Source organism: Chenopodium album, chromosome 1, assembly GCF_948465745.1.
Source record: "Chenopodium album chromosome 1, dcCheAlbu1.1, whole genome shotgun sequence".
Classification (NCBI taxonomy): domain Eukaryota; kingdom Viridiplantae; phylum Streptophyta; class Magnoliopsida; order Caryophyllales; family Amaranthaceae; genus Chenopodium; species Chenopodium album.
In genome coordinates this window covers 10134472-10155441 of record NC_137834.1, presented here as the reverse complement: position 1 = coordinate 10155441, position 20970 = coordinate 10134472, and the positions used below count along the sequence as shown (strand labels likewise).

General features: G+C 41.9%; 1 protein-coding gene across 1 annotated transcript; it reads left to right on the top strand.

Moving 5' to 3' along the window:
• The first annotated feature begins 3100 nt into the window (after window positions 1-3100).
• Window positions 3101-6746, top strand: LOC145560459 (UDP-glycosyltransferase 74B1-like). The gene is made up of 2 exons (XM_081621746.1): window positions 3101-3825; window positions 5645-6746. The coding sequence occupies exons 1-2, from the start codon at window positions 3169-3171 to the stop codon at window positions 6416-6418; spliced, it is 1431 nt and encodes a 476-aa protein (XP_081477872.1). The 5' UTR covers window positions 3101-3168; the 3' UTR covers window positions 6419-6746.
• The last annotated feature ends 14224 nt before the right edge of the window (window positions 6747-20970 follow it).

The window sequence follows — 20970 nt, the reverse complement described above, 5'->3', positions numbered from 1 at the left end:
AAAATCGCATCACATCTATCCCCACAATCGAAGTCACAAATCCGCATAACAACAACAACAACGAGGTGGGTGTTGGGTTTCGAGGTGGGTTTGGTTGGGTTTCAAGGTCGATATGGTAATATTCTAGTGGTTAGGGTGGGGGATCGAAGTATGTGGTGGATTTCGAAAGGGATTCTTTAAAATGGAGTTTCGAGGTGGGGTGGTTCAGGTGGGTTTCGAGCCTTCTATGCGGGTTAGGATGGGTCGCCGGCGCTCAAGGAGGGGAACAATGGGGTCAGGGAGGCCGAAGGGGGATGTGGTTTGTTTGGTGCTAGGTTGGCGGGGATGAGGGTGGAGCGCTGGTATGTGGTGGGGTTCTTTTTTTTTAAAAAAAAATAATACAATTTAATTAATTATCAATTATATAATAAGAAAAAAAAAATAATTAGAATTAGGAAAAAAAAAAAGTGACCTATTTGGTAGGTTGTAGGTCATATGACTTATTTAAAGAAAATACCCTATAAAGGTCAACTTACTCTTGGTTAATCAAAATGTTTGCTTATTTTGGGAAGACCGAGCAAAGGTTTGCTTATTTTTCACAAATTTTCCTTAAACTAATTGACATTTATACAAAAAAAAAAAAAAAAAAAAAAAGCCCCCTTCGTTATTTGTCATTACATTTTAACTTTTACGATCAACTTTTTTAAGCATGTTAAACCTTAAAATTATCAGTGCTTGATTAACAAATTGTTTGACCATAAAGTCTATATTCCATGACAATTATACTCACATTGTTCTTTTGGTCTTTTCATCAAATTGTTCATGTGGTCAAACTTTGGAAATGTTTACAGCCTTTTGTCATGTAAAATTGATCTTGTTAGAAAATTGATCTTGTTAGATTCATCTAACTATTTATGTATTTTCTTAATATTGACTTTTGTTGAATTTCTATTACATACTATAAAACTAAAGATATTAATATATTAAAATGTACAGTATAAATGTATAATAGCATATACCAAATATAAAGCATTGAGAAAACTTCATGTTTCTCCCTTTGCCCTTTCTTTGGACTTTTCAAGTTTTCATGATGTTTAAGAACTAATTATTATTGTGTCATTTTCTCCTAGTATTTATCATCTAAATAAAATTTAAGTTCATTGAAAAGGATTTTTAAAGATCCACCAATAATATTTTACATTGTAAATTATAATCTCAACAAGTGGTAGACTTCATTAAGCATTGACTTTAAAAAATTGAACCAGTAGATATGATTTGGTTTGATTTACTACGTAATTCTTTTCAAGATATAATACTCCCAATTGAGCAATGATGTACGTGTACACAAAAAGATGATGAAAGAAAGATGACATAATCATAATGACCTCAGCAACAATGATGTAAGCAAGGATAATACCGTCAAATATTTAAATAATTGATTACGCATTACACATTTACACGTATACTAATTAAATTTGTTGTGTAGGTGTGAACAAGTTTCCATCCATGGTTTGCCGCAATTCATTACTCCTCAAAACTAGAGGTTCATATCTCATGCATGCTCCACGTGTTGTTTATCACCTAATTTTAGCTGGTTGGTGGCAAAACATGATAATTTGATATTGACCAATACGTCTCATAATATAGTGTCAATTTAGTATTTACTAGGGGTAAGCAAAAATTCAGAATACCCGAAATCGGAATTGGAATCGGTTAGGAATCGGTGGGCCAAAATCGGAATTGGAACCGATGGTTTCAATTTTGGGTAATAATTTAAGGACTCGGTTACAATCGGTTCCAATTTCAATTCTTAATTTTTTGGAATCGGAACCGGTTGGGTACCCGATTATCCAACATATATCGAACTAAATATATATTTTTTTTAAAAAAATATTAAACGTAACTAATTAGGGCCTATTCACGTTTACTTAATTTCAGTTCAGCTCCTAATTTGCCTCTCTCATAAAATATTCATTATAGCTCAGTTCAGTTCAACTTCAATCAATTCAGTTCAGTTCATTTCAGCTCAATTCAGTAAATGTGAACATGCCTTTAGTAAAATAAAAAATAAATAATATTAATATTTAACATAAATAAAATAGCTTAATGCATATAAAAAAAATATAAGTATTAAATGCTAAAAGTGAAAATAAATCAAAAAAATATTACTCCCTCCGTGTTTTTTTAAGTGTTACACTTTCCATTTTCGGCCGTGTTTTTTTAAGTGTTACACTTCCTTACCTCTTATTTTATTTAAGCCAATTTTTAAATACTCCAAATACCCCACTTACCTCTTATTTTATTTAAGTCAATTAAATTGCCTAAAACTATGTGTCGGTCAACCTGTAACACTTAAAAAAACACGGAGGGAGTATGATATGTCGTATATATTAACACCTATGTATGTAAGTAGGTATCCAAAACCGGAACCGGTACCCGGTGGAACCAATTCCAATTCCTAAATTTTAGGACCCGGTTATACCGGTTCCGATTCCGATTCCAAATTTTAGGACCCGGTCCCAACCAATTTCGGGTTCGGATCCTAAAATTTTCACCGGGTCCCCGATTTGCTCACCCCTAGTATTTACTACCATTGTGTGCAATTACGAAACTAAATTGACTATCATAACCACATATGTACGTATTTTAATACTTGGAGTAGTTCATTTTATAATAATTGACACGTTTAAATTTGATATTTAGGTTATTTCCCACTTTATGCTCATCAATTCTACCTTTTTCAAATGCAACGTCCTCATTTTAACCTTATTGTAAAATAAATAGACACTATATTATGAGACAGAGAGAATTATGAGACAGAGAGAATAATGTGTAAATAACTTAAAAAACAGCGGTAGTTTAATTGAAGTTGAATTTAAATTATTTCTTTTACGGCGCATCCGTACAAAAGTAACACGTAGCCCAATACCAATAAAAAATTAAAGAGGCTTTAAAATTGACTATTACTTGTATAATTGAATATCTTCATTTTCTAATTATGCAATCCTAGGTGCGTCATCAGTTTGCTCACTAATCTTACGCACGTCCTTCAATTTTTTTAGACACGTCCTTCAATTATTCTCCCCTATATATAACACTACATTCTCTTCATAAACACAAATCATTTTCATTCATATAAATCAAACTCAAAAATAGAGAGAAATCATATATAATTTCCAAAATAAAAAAATGATTGAGCTAAATGAAAATAAATTTTCAAAGCCTCATGTAGTTGTGGTACCATACCCTAGCCAAGGTCACATTAACCCACTTCTTCAATTTGCTAAACGTTTAGCCTCTAAAGGAGTCAAAGCCACATTAGCCACCACCAAACAAACCATGGGCTCTATATCTTCCCTCCGAGATGTAGCCGTCGAGGCGATATCGGACGGGTTTGATGATCAAAGCCCTCCTAAAGTTGGGTCCGAGGACGTTTTTCTCAACTCATTTAAATCAAATGGTTCGAGTTCTCTTGCTCGTATTATTGAATCCCATCAAAACACGACGTTTCCTGTGACGTGTGTGGTGTACGACGCTTTTTTACCGTGGGCATTGGATGTGGCTAAGGATTATGGCTTACTTGGAGCCGCGTTTTTTACTAACGCGGCTGCAGTTTGCACCATTTTTTGTTGTGTGGGGAATGGCTTAATTGAGCTGCCTCTTAAGCCGGACGAGGTCGGGTATGCTTTGCCTAAAATGCCCTTGTTTAAGGGTAATGATTTGCCTACATTTTTAAGGAAGCCTGAAAGTTACCCGGCTTACTTGGCTATGAAGTTGAGCCAATTCTCAAATGTTGACTTGGCTGATTGGATTTTTTGCAATTCTTTCGAAGATTTGGAGCTAGAGGTAATTTTTTTTTTTTTAAAATCTATTTTAAATACTTATTAGCTCTAACCACTTGAGTTATCCCTCACTCTCTAATATATATATATATATATATAGGGGAGTTTTTCCCCGAGTTGTTAGAGAGCCATGTAGGATTTAATTTTCTAAGCGCGCCATGTAGGATTATAAATTTAAGTAATAGCCAATTAAATAAGAGATTATTAATTTTTTTTACAATTAAATAATTCAAATGTCATGTAAGCAAAATTGGCGAATGAGATTTTAAAGTTTAAATTAATTAAATACAAAATATTATCTTTTGAGATTAGGAATTTTATCTAATATTTTAAAACTAATATAATAACAATTTTAATCACATAAATATGAAAAATATTTTTTTAAGAAAATACTAACAAACCGTACATTGCACGGAATTCATCTAGTATATATGTTAAAATAGTACAGAATTTCAAACGTTGTGATTAACTAAGGAAGTATAGGTAAAGTATGTAAAATGTTTGAATTTGTGGCAAAAATTGAAAAATGGTTGCTTTCTACTTTTAAAAAATTCTTGTATAGAAGACATGAAGTACTAAATAAAAGATTCAGCCGGCCGTTTAATATTATTAGTGTAGCAATTACAAGTTACTGCCTCTGTTTTTTATAGTTGACATGTTTTGACTTTAGCATTATTCACACACTTGTATTTGACTGTGTTTTGTGATTTATCCGTAATGAAATATATAGTCATGTGGGATCTTGTTAAATTCGTAACGATATATAGTTAGTATCAACTTTTTATAATTTTTTATCGGTAATTTAATATATTAATGGTTGAAATTGTGACAAAACTAAAGAAATGTGTCAATTAAAAAGAAACGGAGAAAGTATTTGATACGGAGTATATCAAATCTATCTATACTATACACTAAAGTAATCACCGGAGGAACACTTGACATGATTTTATGAAAAAAAAAAGTGTTACATAAGTTTTTTTTTTTTTTTTTTTTTTTTTTTTTTTTTGAGGGAATAGTTATTTAATTTCAATTAACTCTATTTCAATTGATTAATATTATATCATACTTTATAAATCCTTGCATTGTACGGGAACAAAACTAGTGACTGATAATTAAAAGTCGTGGTCCATTAATATTAATGTGGCAATAAAATAATACGTACTCCATAGTAGAATTTTGGGTATAAAATAAAAAATCAAAATTAAAAATCGTGTACCTGCTAAAATGAGTTATTAACTTATTAGCCCAACTTGTTAGGTTTGTCATACTTTTGCCGACATTATATTTTGAGATTAAAATAATCATCGTGTTTAGCCCCCTTAATATGACGCCAAAATAAGTTCAACGTTGTACATCTTTCTATTTCACATTTTCACAGTTTGACAAAAAAATCATTGACTAAAATTTTATATCGACATGATTGATTGCAAATAATTTATTATTGCAATCATCAATATGAAAAAATGTTAGAGATAAAATTAGGAACATTAGGAAAAATATTACATGTAATAATATATTTTCTATCATAAGTTGATGAAAAACTTTTAAATAAATCGGATGTAAAATATTTTTAGTGTACATCCGTTATAAAAGTCACCCCTAAACTGAACAAAAGTTACCCTAATAGGAATAAAATTACCCTAACATAAATAAAGGCTACTCGTATTTATGCATTATTGATAAAAGTTACCCAAAAAATTGTAAAACTGGCCCTAAATTTGATAAAAAGTGACCCCCGATGTACAGTAAATTATTGTACACCGAATGTATACAAAAGTTATTCTGAATTGATTACATCTCATATTTCTAACATTATTTCGCAGGTTATTGAAGGCATATTTGAGAAATGGCCCGCGAAATTAATTGGACCGATGGTTCCATCAGCCTACTTAGATGGAAGAATAGAAGGAGACATTGGATACGGAGCGAGTTTGTGGAAACCCTTAAGCGAGAAGTGCAAAGAATGGCTACAAAATAAGCCAAAAAAATCAGTAATTTACATCTCATTTGGTAGCATGGTTTCACTAACACAAGAACAAATGGAGGAAATTGCATGGGCCTTAAAACAATCCAACTATTACTTCCTTTGGGTAGTTAGGGATTCCCAAGCTAGTAAACTCCCTAAAGAATTCCTAGAGGATGTTGAAATAACACAAAAAGGAATGGTTGTTACGTGGTGCAACCAACTCGAGGTATTGGCACATGAAGCAACTGCGTGTTTTGTGACACATTGTGGATGGAACTCGACATTGGAGGGACTTAGCCTTGGGGTCCCGATGGTGGGAGTCCCTCAATGGAGTGATCAATTGCCTGACGCGAAGTTTATTGAGGAGGTTTGGGGGGTGGGAGTGTGGGCAAAGGAGGATGATAAGGGAGTGGTAAGAAAGGAACATCTTAGTGAATGTTTGAAGGAAGTGATGGAAGGAGAAAGGAGTGAAGAAATAAGGGAGAATGCTTTGAAATGGAAGGAGTTGTCCAAGAAAGCAGTTAGTGATGGTGGGAGCTCAGATAAGCATGTTGAAGATTTTGTTGAACATTTGAAATTTACTAGTTTTAGTACAAAAAAACCAAATGGTAGCTTAGTTAGCATAGACTGAGGTCAATCTTTTTATTTAATGAGTTAGTTTTCGGAGATTAATATCTGTATTTTATGATTTTAGTGTGAAATAAAACCTGCATGATAAATTGTTTGGTAATTTCTGATTCATTAGAAACACTTTGATTGGTGTATGAAATTAATGCACTAAGAGAGTGTGTAAAGATGGGGGCAATAAGGGGTATTCCCTGTTTCTCTTCTTGATAAACATAGAATGTATCTCATAGGGTTAAATTTGTCTATTTAACTAATAAGACTAGGATAAAAATTTAATTTACTATTTTTCTTTTTCTTTTGCACAATTTAGTGTACTTTCTGGTTGTATACAATTGAAGCACCTTTTCTCCTCCATTGAAGCACCTTTCACTCCACCATTGAAGCAGCTTTTGAGGTTAAATTAAAAAACGAAACACACCTGCAATCTAGGGTTAACAATGCCCTTTATTTCTCCACTTTTTCTTAGGGTTTTCGTAGAATTCGGCGGCTTCGCCGTCGAAAACCGCCGGAAAAGTGGGTTCGTTGGGGTTGGTCTAGCCGTGGTGTTGGGTTGTTGTGTAAAATCTTGGTAAAGATTCCACCATTGTCACGTTGAGAAGCTATGGGAAGCTAGAAGAAGGAGGTAGGCAAAAGAAGGGAAGGAGAGAGAGGGGTGAGTCAGTACCTAAAAAAAATATATTGATAAAGTTGCTTTTATTACATTTTTTGCCAAATGTCTCAAGAAGAGAAACTGGGGCTCCCCCGGCAACAAGTGGAGAAATGAATGACTACTACTCACTCAAAAATGTGAGTCATAAGTTGCGATGGGATCCCATAGTAAAATACGAAGTACTCCCTCCTTTTTTAAATACTTGCTCCACTTTCTTTTTTTGGTTGTTTTTAAATACTTGCTCTATTTCCTTATTTAGAAAGCTTTTATCATATTTAATTCATTTCTCTCACCTAATGGACCCATCATAAATCATATTTCACCATATTCTCGATCTCCTCCAATCCTCTCCTCTACTTATGCTTTTTACAATATTTTATTCTTCTACCTACCCCACTACCCCCCATATTTTATTACTTTCTTCAATTTCTCCTAAAACTCCGCGCATGGAGAAATGAAGCAAGTATTTAAAAATGGAGGGAGTAATATATGAAAATAGTATAGTGCACCCGGGTGCACCATGCGCATGGTGCACCCGGAAAGAACATTAGGCTTATTTTAAAGAACATGAGGAAAAAAAAGAAAAGAACATACGAGTGTTTGAAAAAGAACATGCTAGTATTTGAAAAAGAACATGCATAATAGTGTTCAACACAAGAACATGTTTGTATTTGACAAAGAAGATTGCCTCCAAAAAGAACATTAGGCATATTTTAAAGAACATGGAATAAAAAGAACATGTTAGTGTTTGAAAAAGAACATGCTAGTATTTGAAAAAGAACATGCATAATAGTGTTCAACAAAAGAACATATTTGTGTTTGACAAAGAACATGACCTCCGAAAAGAACATTAAGCATATTTTAAAGAACATGGAATAAAAAGAACATGTTAGTGTTTGAAAAAGAACAAGCTAGTGTTTGAAAAATTAACCTTGCTTGGTTATCTTCCAGTTGGCTTCAATTCATTACTATTCTTCTTTCTCCTCTAATTGTTCTTTTTTGAACAACTTGTACTTTATAGCTTTAATTAATTTTTTTTTTTTTTAAAAAAACCCCAAATTTACAAAATTAAATACTTTGACTTTAAAATTATTGACGAAAAACAATTTGCATGTACAAAATTTATACTTACATTTTACTTGAATCCACCATTTGTTTAAGTTTGAAGGTTGAATTGTTGAAATAAGTTCAATTTTTTTTCTTGGGTTTCACTTTGAAGATGAACAATTTTGCTATTTTGAAATTTTTTTGAAAAATAGAAAAAAATAGAGAGAAAATGAGTACTTTGGAAATGATTTTTATCCAAATTCATTGAAATTCTTAAATGAAAATGATGGTGTAAAGGAGAGTAAAAATTGGCAGCAAGAAAGAGAGTGATAGGAAGGGAAAGAGGAGTGAGAAATTGCAGGAGAAGAAAGTGATGGATTTGCAGTTGCAAGAAAATAAAAACATGTTCATTTTTTTACCCATGTTCTTTTAAATATACTAAATGTTCTTTTGGGTGCACCAATCACAATTTAAGTAATATAAGTGGGTAGTTTTTTGTCGGCCAACTGAGGGTAGAAGTGTATAACGCATATTATAGTAATATAATGCCCCCATCTTAAAAAATATTTTACCTTTAAAACAAGTTCTAATAAGATACAATTAATTCAGATGATTAAAAATTAAACGAATAGACGTATTCTAAGATTCTAGCTGTTAACAAAACCTGTTTGCACAGCCTGCGCCAAAATTGGCTAAATGGCTAACACTTTTTCTAAAGGCTGGTATGTTGGGTCAGAATCATCACTTAGATCTTGTTATAGCGACAATAGTTTCAACAGCCAAATCATCCCAACCCTACAGGGGAGTAATTGACTTGCTAGCCATTGAAGTTGTTATCAAGTACCTACATTACATATGAACAAAAACACTCGCATCCAAACACTCGCAAACGCCAATGGTGTTGCTCGATTGCCAACGTAGCACCAGCTTATCAATCAGGTGAGAGTGAGGGATAGTTCAAGTGGTTAGAGCTTCTCTCCCGATTCTAGGAATCCTGGGATCGATTCTCACCCCCGCCCTTGCTACTCTCTAAACACCAAAAAAAATAAAAATAAAAAAAAATAAAATAAAAAAAATAAAAAGCTTATCAACCAGGTGACATTGTAAAAGCTCATCAACTTAGGGGGCATTTGGTTCAAACAATGGTATAGGTTTGGAATGAGAAATGAAACCTGGGGGGTATTGGGTTGGAACTTGATACTTGATTTCATGTGTTTGGTTTTTATCTAGGAATGATAGTTTTCCTATTAATTTTAAACTAAAGATATGGGTATGAGCCATACCTGTTTCGGGTCTTTTTTGGATTTCCTGGGATACTGGTCACACTCTGCTGGCAATGAGTTGGTCCACCTGCAAAACAACGAATATCCCGATCAACGGAATATTCGCCTCCGACGATCAAGTCAGTGATCAGAACGGAAAAGGCTAGAGAGAGAAAGTAGAGAGAAGTTGGAGCTATTTAATGCTCTATCGTTTTCAATTGTCTGAATCCCCCTCATCATAAATGATTGGGGTATTTATAGGGGTGGGACTTGTGCCCCTTTCTAGGGTTTATACCCTAGATTTGCGTGACGTGATTGGCTGTGCAATCAGTGAGTGCCACGTGCTACTCTGGGGGGCGCCGTTTTGCGGCTTTCATTGATATCTCTCAGGATTTGGGCCCTGACGTTATTAGGGCTTTCGGACATGTTGATTTATTAAGGGAACAGATGCCTTTGACACATGACATCTTCCCGTGGTGACACGTGTCTCCATATAACTGGGCCACGTGTCACTATGGGATTGGTCCACGGCCTTAAGGGCTCTGATTTAGGTGGCGTCTTCCCGTGGTGACACGTGTCACCCTATAACTGGGCCACGTGTCACTATGGGATTGGTCCACGTATACGGGGTATTTTTACCCACAACATTTGCCCCTCAGAGGGGGCGGCTCGTACGCTTACAGGCTGACTCCTCTGACCTCAAGTAGCCTTGATGCGTACAGGGGTATTATGGTTTTGTCAGTTTTCCGTCCGCCTGACAATTTTGGAACGAACGCCTATCTATACAAATGGTGCGGACGGAGATAGACCGTCTTTCTTTTGGAAGATGCGGCCGTCTTGCCACTACGGAGAGCTTTAGCTCTGCCAACCTCCCTGGACGAAGATAGGCCGTCTTACTTTTGGGAGATGTGGCCGTCTTGCCACTGCGGAGAGCTTTAGCTCTGCCAACCTCCCTGGACGAAGATAGGTCGTCTTACTTTTGGGAGATGTGGCCGTCTTGCCACTGCGGAGAGAGCTTTAGCTCTGCCAACTTCCCTTTGGACGCGCCGTTTATTAGGTCATCCTCTTTTCCGCCTAATTTAACGGAGTTGCTCTTTGTCTCTCCAAATTCTAGGTCACACTTTTCAAATTGTAACCGTTCAGCTGTGTTAGGTGGGAAAGATGAATTTACTCTCTTTCCCTCATAACTTTTCCCTATATATACAAGGGTTTTGACTTCATTTTGGTACTTTGGAACTTTACATTTTCTAGAGAGAAGTCAGAGCTTCTAGAGAGAGAAAGTGCATTTTCTTTTGAATCTTCGAGAGCTCCGCCGTGCATTTGAGTTTTCCGGTGACATTCGTTGAATTTTCCGATCAATCTTCAAGGCTTCCAAGTTTTCAACACGTACAGAGGTAGGCCGCCTGTTTTTCTTTTCCTTGTCTTTTTATTTTCTTTGTTTATTTAAAAGCTGGCTCAACACTCGGCTTCGTCCGTTTCTCCTCATGAGGTCGGCCGTTTGCCTGGGACTGAGGAGTCTAGAGTGGACGGAGACGAGTTGTCTCCTTCATGGAGTGGGTCCATTTCTAGTGCGTACCAACTCACATCCACCCATTCTTCTTTGTCCCTGCAGTCGAACATGGCACGGACGATGCAAACGTACGATCGTCATGCGGCCAGAAATCCAGACGGAAGTCTGGTAAACCCTAGGCCTCCTTATGACCCAAACAATGTTAATGTAGAGACCCCTTCCACTACTCCTACGACCGCTTCCACGGGCACTCACTGCTCGGCCGTGGAAGTAACTTCCTCATTTGAGGAGCGTCAAAGAACTCAAGGCGCTCCTTTAATGGGGGGAACGTCCGGGCAAACTCCGGGGTTGAGGTTCCCCCCAATATGCCAGCTCGGTCATGGATGGGGCCGAGTTGCTACTCTGTGAGGGGCCTCCTTCCTCTTCTCGAGCAGACGCTGATGCGTCCGTCCCCACTCCCTCAGAACTCTATCTCCGATATGGCAGGTCGGACAGACCAAGAACGGGGATTTCACTTAATGAACCGTCCGACCTGCCCCCTCGCAGAGCTCCTCCTACTGGGAGTCAGGCGGCCGGTGCCAAAGATAAGGGCAAACGGCCACTGGAAGACATTATCTCCCCCCGAGGCGGCCATAGTTCTAGGAGCCGCAGCTCGGCGGAGGCAGCCGACCTTGACAGAGTGCTATCTTCCGAGTTTGGGAGCGCTCCTCAACGAGAAGAGGGCGAAGCTGAGAATGCGGCCGAGGGCGGAGCGGCGGCCGCAGAGGGCGAAGAGGCGACCGAGGAGGATGTTGCCAACATTGACAACTTCAAGGATCCGTACGCCTGTATGGTGGGTAGCACGGCCTTGGGCTACCTGAACCACAACTTTGAGGAATACAAGGCATTCCTCCTCCTTGGGGAAGGATTTGAGATCCAGCCTCCAAGGAAGTCCCGCGCTTTGGCCGCCTGGGAAGAAGAGAGGCCGCGCCAAAGATCATTCAGCGTCTACAGGGCGGCCTTAGACGTTGGACTGCGCTTCCCCCTCCATCCTTTTGTCCGCACAATCTTGGACGAGTATGATATAGCTCTCTTCCAGCTGATGCCAAACAGCTGGTTGAACATTTTTAGATACCTGGTGACGTGCGTCTGCAAGGGCTTCGAGCCAGACTTTGCAGTTTTCTGTGAGATACACTCACTGACTAAGCTGGACGCGGATACGGACGACTGGCTCATCTTGAGCACCACTAGAGATTACATGGTGGTGATGGACCGCGTCTCCAAGTGGCGCGACTGGAAGCACCGATTCTACCGCATCAAAACTAAGGACGTCGAATTTAACTTGCGGATGAATCGGTTCAATGCTGAGCTAATTCAACTTGGACGTGGGGATCTCAAGCCCGATAAGCCACCCGTCCACCCCAGCCAGGAGTACCAGCTTGAATATTTCAAAGTCAAGCGGGTGAAGAGGAACGGCAAAACTGAGTGCGTTCCAAGTAACTGGGTCCCTTTATCCAGCTGGCTGCGGGATCCCACCTTTATGTCCGCCTATGGCCTGTAAAGAACCTGCCCCAAGGTGGACGCACGGACACATATTCTTACACTTACACATTTTATTTGATATTGAAGAATTTTCTAACTCTTTTTCCTCCTCTTTCAGCTGAGGCGTACAAGATGCTGGACAAAGAGCAAAAAGGGGAGGTCAACATGTCCGAGATTGACTTGGCTCGGTACAAGGCTCGCCAGAGGCTGTACGAGCAATCTAAAGGAGTAAGTAAACCCATCTAGCTTTTCTCCTTACGTTCGTGTATGCATTACGGAAGAGATCTTCTTCCTAACTAGGCTCGGCCTATTATATTATCTTGCTTTCTTTTACTAACTTTTGTCTCTACAGCTGGCCACTCCAACCCCCAGGTCCAAACGGAAGCAGTCGTCTCCTGCGTCCAAGACGGATCAGGACGGTAAGGCGTCCAAACAGAGGAAGACGGTCGCATCCAAGACCACTTCCACTTCTGCGGCCAAGACGACGTCGCGGACTGTCTCAAAACAGTCCAAAGGAGAACAACCCCGGCTGAGCGATAGCGGGGCCTCCAAGTCCGTAGATCCGGCCGCCATGTCGGGTCATGTTAGGTCCGAGAAATCGGACGATAGGGGTAAGTCGACCCCGGCAAAACCGACCGGGCCAGAAGTGACTCCGCCCGTCCAAAGAGTCAATGAATCTGATTGGCTTGATGCCAATCAGTCGGCCGGCGATCAGCCTGGCCGGACGGGGGAAGAGGGTACCGAGCCTGCGCCGCCCCCGCCATTCACTTTCAACCTTCCTACTCTTCTAAGCTTCTCTAACGGTCAGTTCCAATAACTTTGGATTTTATTTTGTTCCTTATCCTTTTTTTTTTTATTGAGCTTACAGTAAACTCTTTGCGTCCGCCTACAGACATTGCAGAGGAGCTACAAATGAAGCTGCCCGACCAGTCCCTTACTGGGGCGGACAGGAAGGCTATGCGGGAGGCCATGGCTCGGGCCGTCCCCGCTGAGCAGCGAGACAAGCTGCGGGGAATACATGAGGGCTTCCTCGGCCCCATGATCAATTGCAGCGCTGAGGTAAATTTTACCCTCAAATGCACTTAGCCAATTTTTCGCTCACTTTGCTAACACATTTACCATGTACGCAGCTCTTCCTGCGGCTGAATGCTTTCTTGGAATGGAAGGACAAGGAGAATGAGCGGCTGAAGCATGCCTGGGCCCAGATTCAGAAGACCCAGGATGCCGTTACTGGGGAGGTGGCCGTCCAGCGTCGCTATTTTGAGACCCAGATCAACGCGCTGTCCGACAAGGCGGCGCGGCAGGCGGAAGATTTGGTGAAGCTGGGCGAGGCCCTTCAGCAAGAGTCTGTGGCCAGGGATGCCATGAGACAGGAGAGGGACCAAGCCCTGCTAGACTGCGAACGCTGGAAGGAGGGATTTGAGGCTTCAGAGAAGCTCAGAAGTGAGGTGTCCTTGGCCCAGAAGCATTTGAAAGAATCCCTGGACGAGGCGGACGCACTTAGGGCCGAGGTGGAGACCTTGAAGAAGTCTGTTGAGTACTTGACTCTCCAGCTGAAGACGCCTCGGGCCCCTAGCGCAGACGAGGTCGTCCGCATTGAGCAAAACGCTGAGGATAGGCTGAAGAGTTTCTTCTTCGAAGCGTTCGAGCTCATGGTGGAAGATGGGGAGGCCGCCTATTTTCAAGAGCGCTTCACTAAGCGCCTCAACTTCGTCTGCCTCAGGGAAGAAGCTAAGAAGGCTGGACAACCTTCTCCTGAGCTGGACGCCACACCAACAACCTCAGAGGATGAGGAAAATCAAGTGGCGGCCGGCCATGATGGTGAAGCGGAGAGCAAAGAGGTGCCAGCTGAGGACGCCTCTCCTGCAGCTTCTCAGGATCCCATCCCAGTCCATGATTCAGCTTCAACCCCGGCCGCCCCCTGACTTTCAGATTTCTCTGCTTTTAAGCTCTATTTATGTATATTTTTCTTGACTTTTTCAACCGCCTTTTCGAGCGGTTTTTATGTAAGATATTTTACCGCCTTTTGAGCGGCCCTTTTATTAATTTAGCTTCCAATTTTTGCTTCATACTTTACACATTTTATACTTAACAAGTTTTTATATGGTTTCTGCATTTTCGTACACGTACTTTTCACGTTTTTGTATCTTCGTACAATTGGGGGGTATGCCCCTTTATTCAGCGTTCGCCTCCATACTTTGGGTGGTTTGATTGGCTTGGTAAAATTTATACCTTAGGTGGTATGACTTTTACCAAGTTAATCAAATCATAATAATGATTGCCCTTGGACTAGGTGGTACGCCGAATCAACACATAAATTGACTGTTCAATTGGCTTTATTTGAGTTTGTCCGTTGAAACTATCGCTCGGACGCACTCAGGAAATTCCAAGTGTGATCTCAACTTAAAATTTTCATGTTCGGCTGGGCTGGAATGCCTTGGTATGCCCTTGCCCCACTATATGGGTTTCACAGGGTACCTTACCTTTATCGTCCGCATTAATTAAGGGCGGACGCATTCATGTGAATTTTGGGATCAAGCTGCCCATTCCTATTTTATTTGATTTACTTTTGTTCTGCGACCGTGTTGCTATGTTGCAAGCAACCTACTTGCAAATTTCACGCGGCCTATCCATATAAGTTATGATTGTGCAAATAAGCATAAATTAAATGGAAAAATAATTATAACAATGTTTGACTTTTTTCATTAATTTGTCAAAATTACATTGTCGTGGCCGTACGGCTTACATTGCTCGGTCAACAGACCTAGCTGTATACACAGCTTTTGGCTAAGTAGTTAAACATAATATTTCTTCAGATTGTCAGTGTTCCATGTACGTGGGATGGGTCGGCCGTCCATGGCTTCAAGATGGTAAGTCCCATCTCTAACCTCTTCTCTGACTCGATAAGGCCCTTCCCAATTTGGGGTCAGCTTGCCATCCTCAGTTGCTCGTCCCACAGCCTCCATCTTCCTTAGGACCAGATCTCCCAATTTTATCGGCCGCTTTGACACTCGGCGATTGTATGCCCTTGTCATCCGAAGACGATAGATTTCGTGTCTAAGCGCCGCATTGCCCCTAGCTTCAGGAAGGAAGTCTAGAGCGGTCTTTATGGCTTCCCAATTGGCCGCTTCATCATATAGCATCACCCTAAGAGTGGGCTCATACATTTCAATTGGAAGGACCGCCTCAGCATCATAGACTAAGAAGAAGGGAGTTTCTCCTGTGGAACTTTTGGCCGTGGTTCGTATGGACCACAGCACATTAACCAATTCGTCAGCCCATAAGCCGCCTGCTCTTTCAAGCTTGCGCTTAATTCCATTGGAGATCAATTTGTTGTATGCCTCTACCTGACCATTTGCTTGTGGGCGGCCGACTGAAGCAAAGCAATGAGCTATGCCTTGGTCTTCCAACCATTCTTTGAGTTGAGGCGTTTCGAACTGAGGTCCGTTGTCAAACACCATAGACTGAGGAACGCCAAAGCGTGTAATGATACTCTTCCATATGAAGGCTGAAACATCCGTCCATTTGATGCCCCGGACGGCCTCGGCCTCTACCCATTTTGTGAAGTAGTCTACTGCTACAAACACATACCGCCTCTGGCCGGACGCTGGTGTGTATGGTCCTAAAATGTCCATCCCCCATTTGGCAAAGGGGAGCGGACTACTGATGGCCGAAAGACTGTTGGCGGGTCGATGAATTAATGTTGCGAACCTCTGGCATTTGTCACACTTCTTTACCATTTCCATTGCGTCCGTCTTTAAGCTCGGCCAGTAGTAACCCAGGCGAGCAGCCTTTTAAGCCAAAGCTCGTCCTCCAATGTGAGAACCACACTGCCCCTGTTGAATATCATCCAAGACATCATACCCTCTCTCAGGAGTGATGCATTTCAGGTACGGCTTTACAAATGCCTTTTTGAACAACTCTCCTTGCTTAATTTCAAACCAAGCCGCTCTCTTTTTCATCAACCAGCTCTCTTTAGGATCGGCCGGGAGTAATCCGTCCTTAAGGTAAGATATGATCCCGTCCATCCAAGTGGAGCTTTTATCAATTGCGTGTACTGGCTCAGCGTCAATACTCCTCTTCTCTTTTACTTCCCAAAACACTGACCTGGGAGTATCATATGATGCTGAGGATGCTAGCTTAGAGAGGGCGACCGCCTGATGATTGGACGAACGAGGGACCTGCTGTAGGGTAAAATGATCTAGGCTCTCAGCCTCCTCTTTTACAATCTTCACGTACTTTATCATGGCCGGCTCTCTCGCCTCGAAGTCTCCATTCACCTGGCCGACTACAAGTAGGGAGTCCGAGCATACGTCAATTTTTGTCGCTCCTGCCGCCTTACACATTCTTAGGCCGGCCAAGAGGGCTTCGTACTCGGCCTCGTTATTAGAGGCTTGAAACTGGAATCTCAGGGCGTACTCAAACTTATCTCCTTCAGGTGACTGGCATATAACACCTGCACCGCAACCAGTGGCTGTCGCGCTGCCATCCACGAACACTTTCCAGATTTGATCTCCGGTCGTCTGAAGATCCGGCCGAGTCATTTCAGCTAAAAAATCAGCAAAGGCTTGCCCCTTGATTGCTTTTCTTGGCTCAAATGTAATATCCAAGCCTCTCATTTCCAAGGCCCATTTCAGCATACGGCCGCTTGCCTCTAGCGTTGTAAATGGCTTCTTCAAAGGTTGGTCTGTGTAGACCATAATTGAATGTGCCAAGAAGTATGGCCGCAGCTTTTTTGATGCCATGTACAATGCCAAGCCAAATTTTTCAATGGGGGGATACCTTAGCTCAACGTTATGTAGAACGTGGCTAATAAAGTAGACAGGGATCTGGCGGCCGTCCCGTTCAGCAAGTAGGACGACACTTAAGGAGTGTTCTGAGATAGCAAGATAGATGAATAGCTTCTCGCTCTTAAGTGGACTGACAAGCCGAGGCAATGTATGTAAATGGCCTTTTAGCTGTACGAATGCTTCCTCGGCCTCCTCTGTCCACTCAAACATGGCTTTCTTTTTTATGGTTTGAAAGAAATAGCGGCACTTATCCCCTGATCTTGACAGAAATCTACCAAGTGCGGCCAAATAATCGGTCAATCTTTGGACTTCTTTAATTGTCCTTGGTGACTTCATGTTCATGACAGCTTGAATTTTTTCAGGGTTGGCCTCGATTCCACGTTGATCAATCAAAAATCCGAGAAATTTACCGGACTCAACACCAAAGACACATTTCTTTGGATTTAACATCATCTTATGCCGCCTGAGTTCGGTGAAAGTTTCTCGTAGATCTTTCAAATGGTCGGCCGGCTCTTTTGACTTGACAATCATGTCATCAATGTACGCCTCCATATTCCGGCCGAGCTGATCTCTAAAGACTGTGTTAACAAGTCGCTGAAAGGTAGCTGGGGCATTCCTAAGGCCGAATGGCACAACTTTGTAACAATACAACCCCTGCTCAGTCACGAACGTTGTTTTCTCCTGGTCTTCTTCCCATAACGGAATTTGATGGAATCCGGAGTATGCGTCCATAAAGCTCATCAGGGCATGCCCGGCCGTCGAATCAACCAGACGGTCGATTTTAGGCAGGGGAAAGCTATCCTTAGGGCATGCCTTGTTTAGATCGGTGTAATCTACGCACATTCTCCAAGTTCCATTCGGCTTCTTGACAAGGACCACATTGGCCACCCATTCTGGGTAATAGCATTGTCGAATGAAACCGGCGTCCAGAAGCTTCTTGAATTCTTCTGCGGCCGCCTGATTCCTCTCTTCTCCATGATTCCTTTTCTTCTGACGGACAAGTTTAACGGCCGGATTCACAGCCAATTTGTGCACGGCCAGATCTGGACTTATACCTGGCATCACATCGACATCAAATGCAAATACATCCTTGAACTCTCTCAATAATTGAATTAACTCATCCCCAAGCACACCCAAAGCTATAGTGCCCACACTGACCGTCCGACTTGGTTGATCGGGGTCAAGCACTATATCCTGGTGACTGCCGGCCGGCTGGGGGCGTAGCTCTTCTGGCCGTCCGACAGTCATTAGCTGCTATGTTTGCTCTATCTTGGTCGCCTTACGCTTCTGGCCGACCTGGTGTGTTGGGAGTGAGGTTCCTTCTTCTTTTGGCTCGGACGGTTTTAGTCCGCGCGCTGTAGGCTTAACCGCCAACTGATTGCATTCCTTAGCCATCTTCTGACTTCCTTGAATTGTACCTATTTTCCCGTCTGTCCTTTCAAACTTTAGCAGCATTAGGTGAGGCACAATGACTGCTTTTGCTGCATTTAGTGTAGGACGGCCGAGTATGACATTGTATCCAGCCAGTTCTTTTACGACCAAGAAGCGGACAACCATATCTCTTCCTTCCCCTTTTTGCCCGAATCGGACATGTAAGTCTATCCGCCCCACTGGGTGGATGACATTCCCCCCAAATCCGACCAGCGGGTGAGTGATGTCCTGGAGAGCATCCTCTGGGAAGCTTAGATTCTTCAAGGCGGTCAGGCTGATGATATCAGCCGCGCTACCCGTGTCTATCAATATTCGTCCGACCTTCAAATTGGCTATCTTCATAATGAATACCATGGGATCATTGTGCAAGGCTTTGACCTCCCCCCGATCGGCCTCACTGATGATTACTTCGGGGAAGGGTTCAGCCTTCACCGAATCCATCTGCATCACCTTTCCCAGGTTCCGAACGTCCTGCTTGATCCCTTTCATAGTGGGACCGCCTGAGGCAAATCCTCCTGATATCACGGCCACAAAGCCTGAATCAGTGTTGTTGCCATCATCTTTATCTTTGTTCTTATCATTCTTCTGTCTTTGCTCGGACGTGTTGTTTGTCCGTGTGTAAGTGAATTTGGAATTCATCACATATGAATTCAGCATGCCCTTCTCGGCTAGTTTGTCCAGGAGTCTCTTTAAGTTAATGCAATCGTTCGTGTCATGTCCCACATCCTTGTGGTAATGACAGTACTTATTCTTGTTCCTATACTGAGTCGGGCCTCTCAGCAGCTGTGGCTTCTCAAACTCAAACTTATCCTTGATTTCCATCAAGATAGAATAACAATCCTTGTTTAATTCAAACTAGGGCTCGTACGCCTTGACCTTCTTGGATTTCTGTGGCTGGCCATCAGCCACCCAGACTTCCTTTCTCTTTTTTCCTTCTTTCTTTTTGCCGGCCGAGTCTTGCTGACAAGGTTTCTTCTCAGCCCCCTTGGCCGGCGCTTCTGCTTTTGTGAGCGAACAGAAGTCCGCCGCCTCAATATAAGCTTCGGCTTCCCGCAGAACACCTGCGTATGTCCGAATCTTTTTCCTTACCAAGTCAAATTTAAAACCATTGTGCCTTAATCCCCGGAGAAATTTAGAGTAAGCCATTTCGTCCGGTAGATTATGAATTTGGGCTTTTTCTTGGTTAAATCGCTGGACGTACGAGCATAAGTCCTCATTTTTTTCTTGGACGATTGTCGCCAAGTTAAGGCTAGTCTTTCGAGGCGGTATGTTGTATGAAAAATTTCCCACGAACAACAAACTAAGAGTAGTGAAACAATTGATACAACCGGCCGGCAAACTGTTGAACCAATCCTGTGCCACACCTTTCAGAGTAGCCGGGAAACATTTGCACCAAGTAGCATCATCTACGCTTTGCAAGTACATCAGGTTCCTGTACGAGGTGATGTGTTCTTCTGGGTTGCCTGTACCATCGTAAGCTCCCACAAATACACTCTTCACCTTTGGTGGCTGAGGGGCATTTAAAATATCTTGCGAAAACGGGGGCGGCTTATCTCCCAGAGTAAGTAGGCGCATCTGCCAATCGATGGGTTGCGGTTGCACGGACGGTCCAGCCAGATAGGGAGCTTGTCCGTACACCTGCCCATATGGCCCATATTGTCCGTATGCCTGGGGGTTTGGCTGCATCAAGCCATTGAACCCCTGAGGTTGATATTGCAGTGATTGGGCTGGAATAGGAGTTGGAGCATGGAAGACTGGAATAGGAGTTGGGGTGCGAATTGCCTGACTTCCACTGGAGATGGCCGTGTTGGTATGCTGGGAAAGAGAATGATGTGAAAAATCATCCGACATTGTCGGGGTTGAGGCCGTGTCAGAGTAGGCGGCGCGCTCCCGCTGCTTATGCCGAAGGTAATCCCTTGAGTCCTTCCATCGTCTGGACGGCTCAGGCTCCTCTCTTCGAGGCTGCCTACTCCACCCCCCAGCCGACTGCGTCTTCGCCAACAAGTCAGAGAAATTAGTCCGCGGTACTCTCGGGGACCTTCCAGTCGGCCTTCGATGGCACGGACATTTGCAAACGTACGATCGTCAAACATTCAAATGTTTGCAAATGTTTCGGGTCTTTTTTGGATTTCCTTGCTTTACAAATGTTTCGGGTCTTTTTTGGATTTCCTGGGATACTGGTCACGCTCTGCTGGCAATGAGTTGGTCCCACCTGCAAAACAACGAATATCCCGATCAACGGAATATTCGCCTCCGACGATCAAGTCAGTGATCAGAACGGAAAAGGCTAGAGAGAGAAAGTAGAGAGAAGTTGGAGCTATTTAATGCTCTATTGTTTTCAATTGT

What these genes read in the sequence shown, in the direction of transcription:
- LOC145560459 (XM_081621746.1), top strand. Translation starts at nt 3,169, where the DNA reads ATGATTGAGCTAAATGAAAATAAATTTTCAAAGCCTCATGTAGTTGTG. An exon ending in TCGAAGATTTGGAGCTAGAG is followed by an intron (nt 3,826 to 5,644) that starts GTAATTTTTTTT and finishes ATTATTTCGCAG; the next exon opens with GTTATTGAAGGCATATTTGA.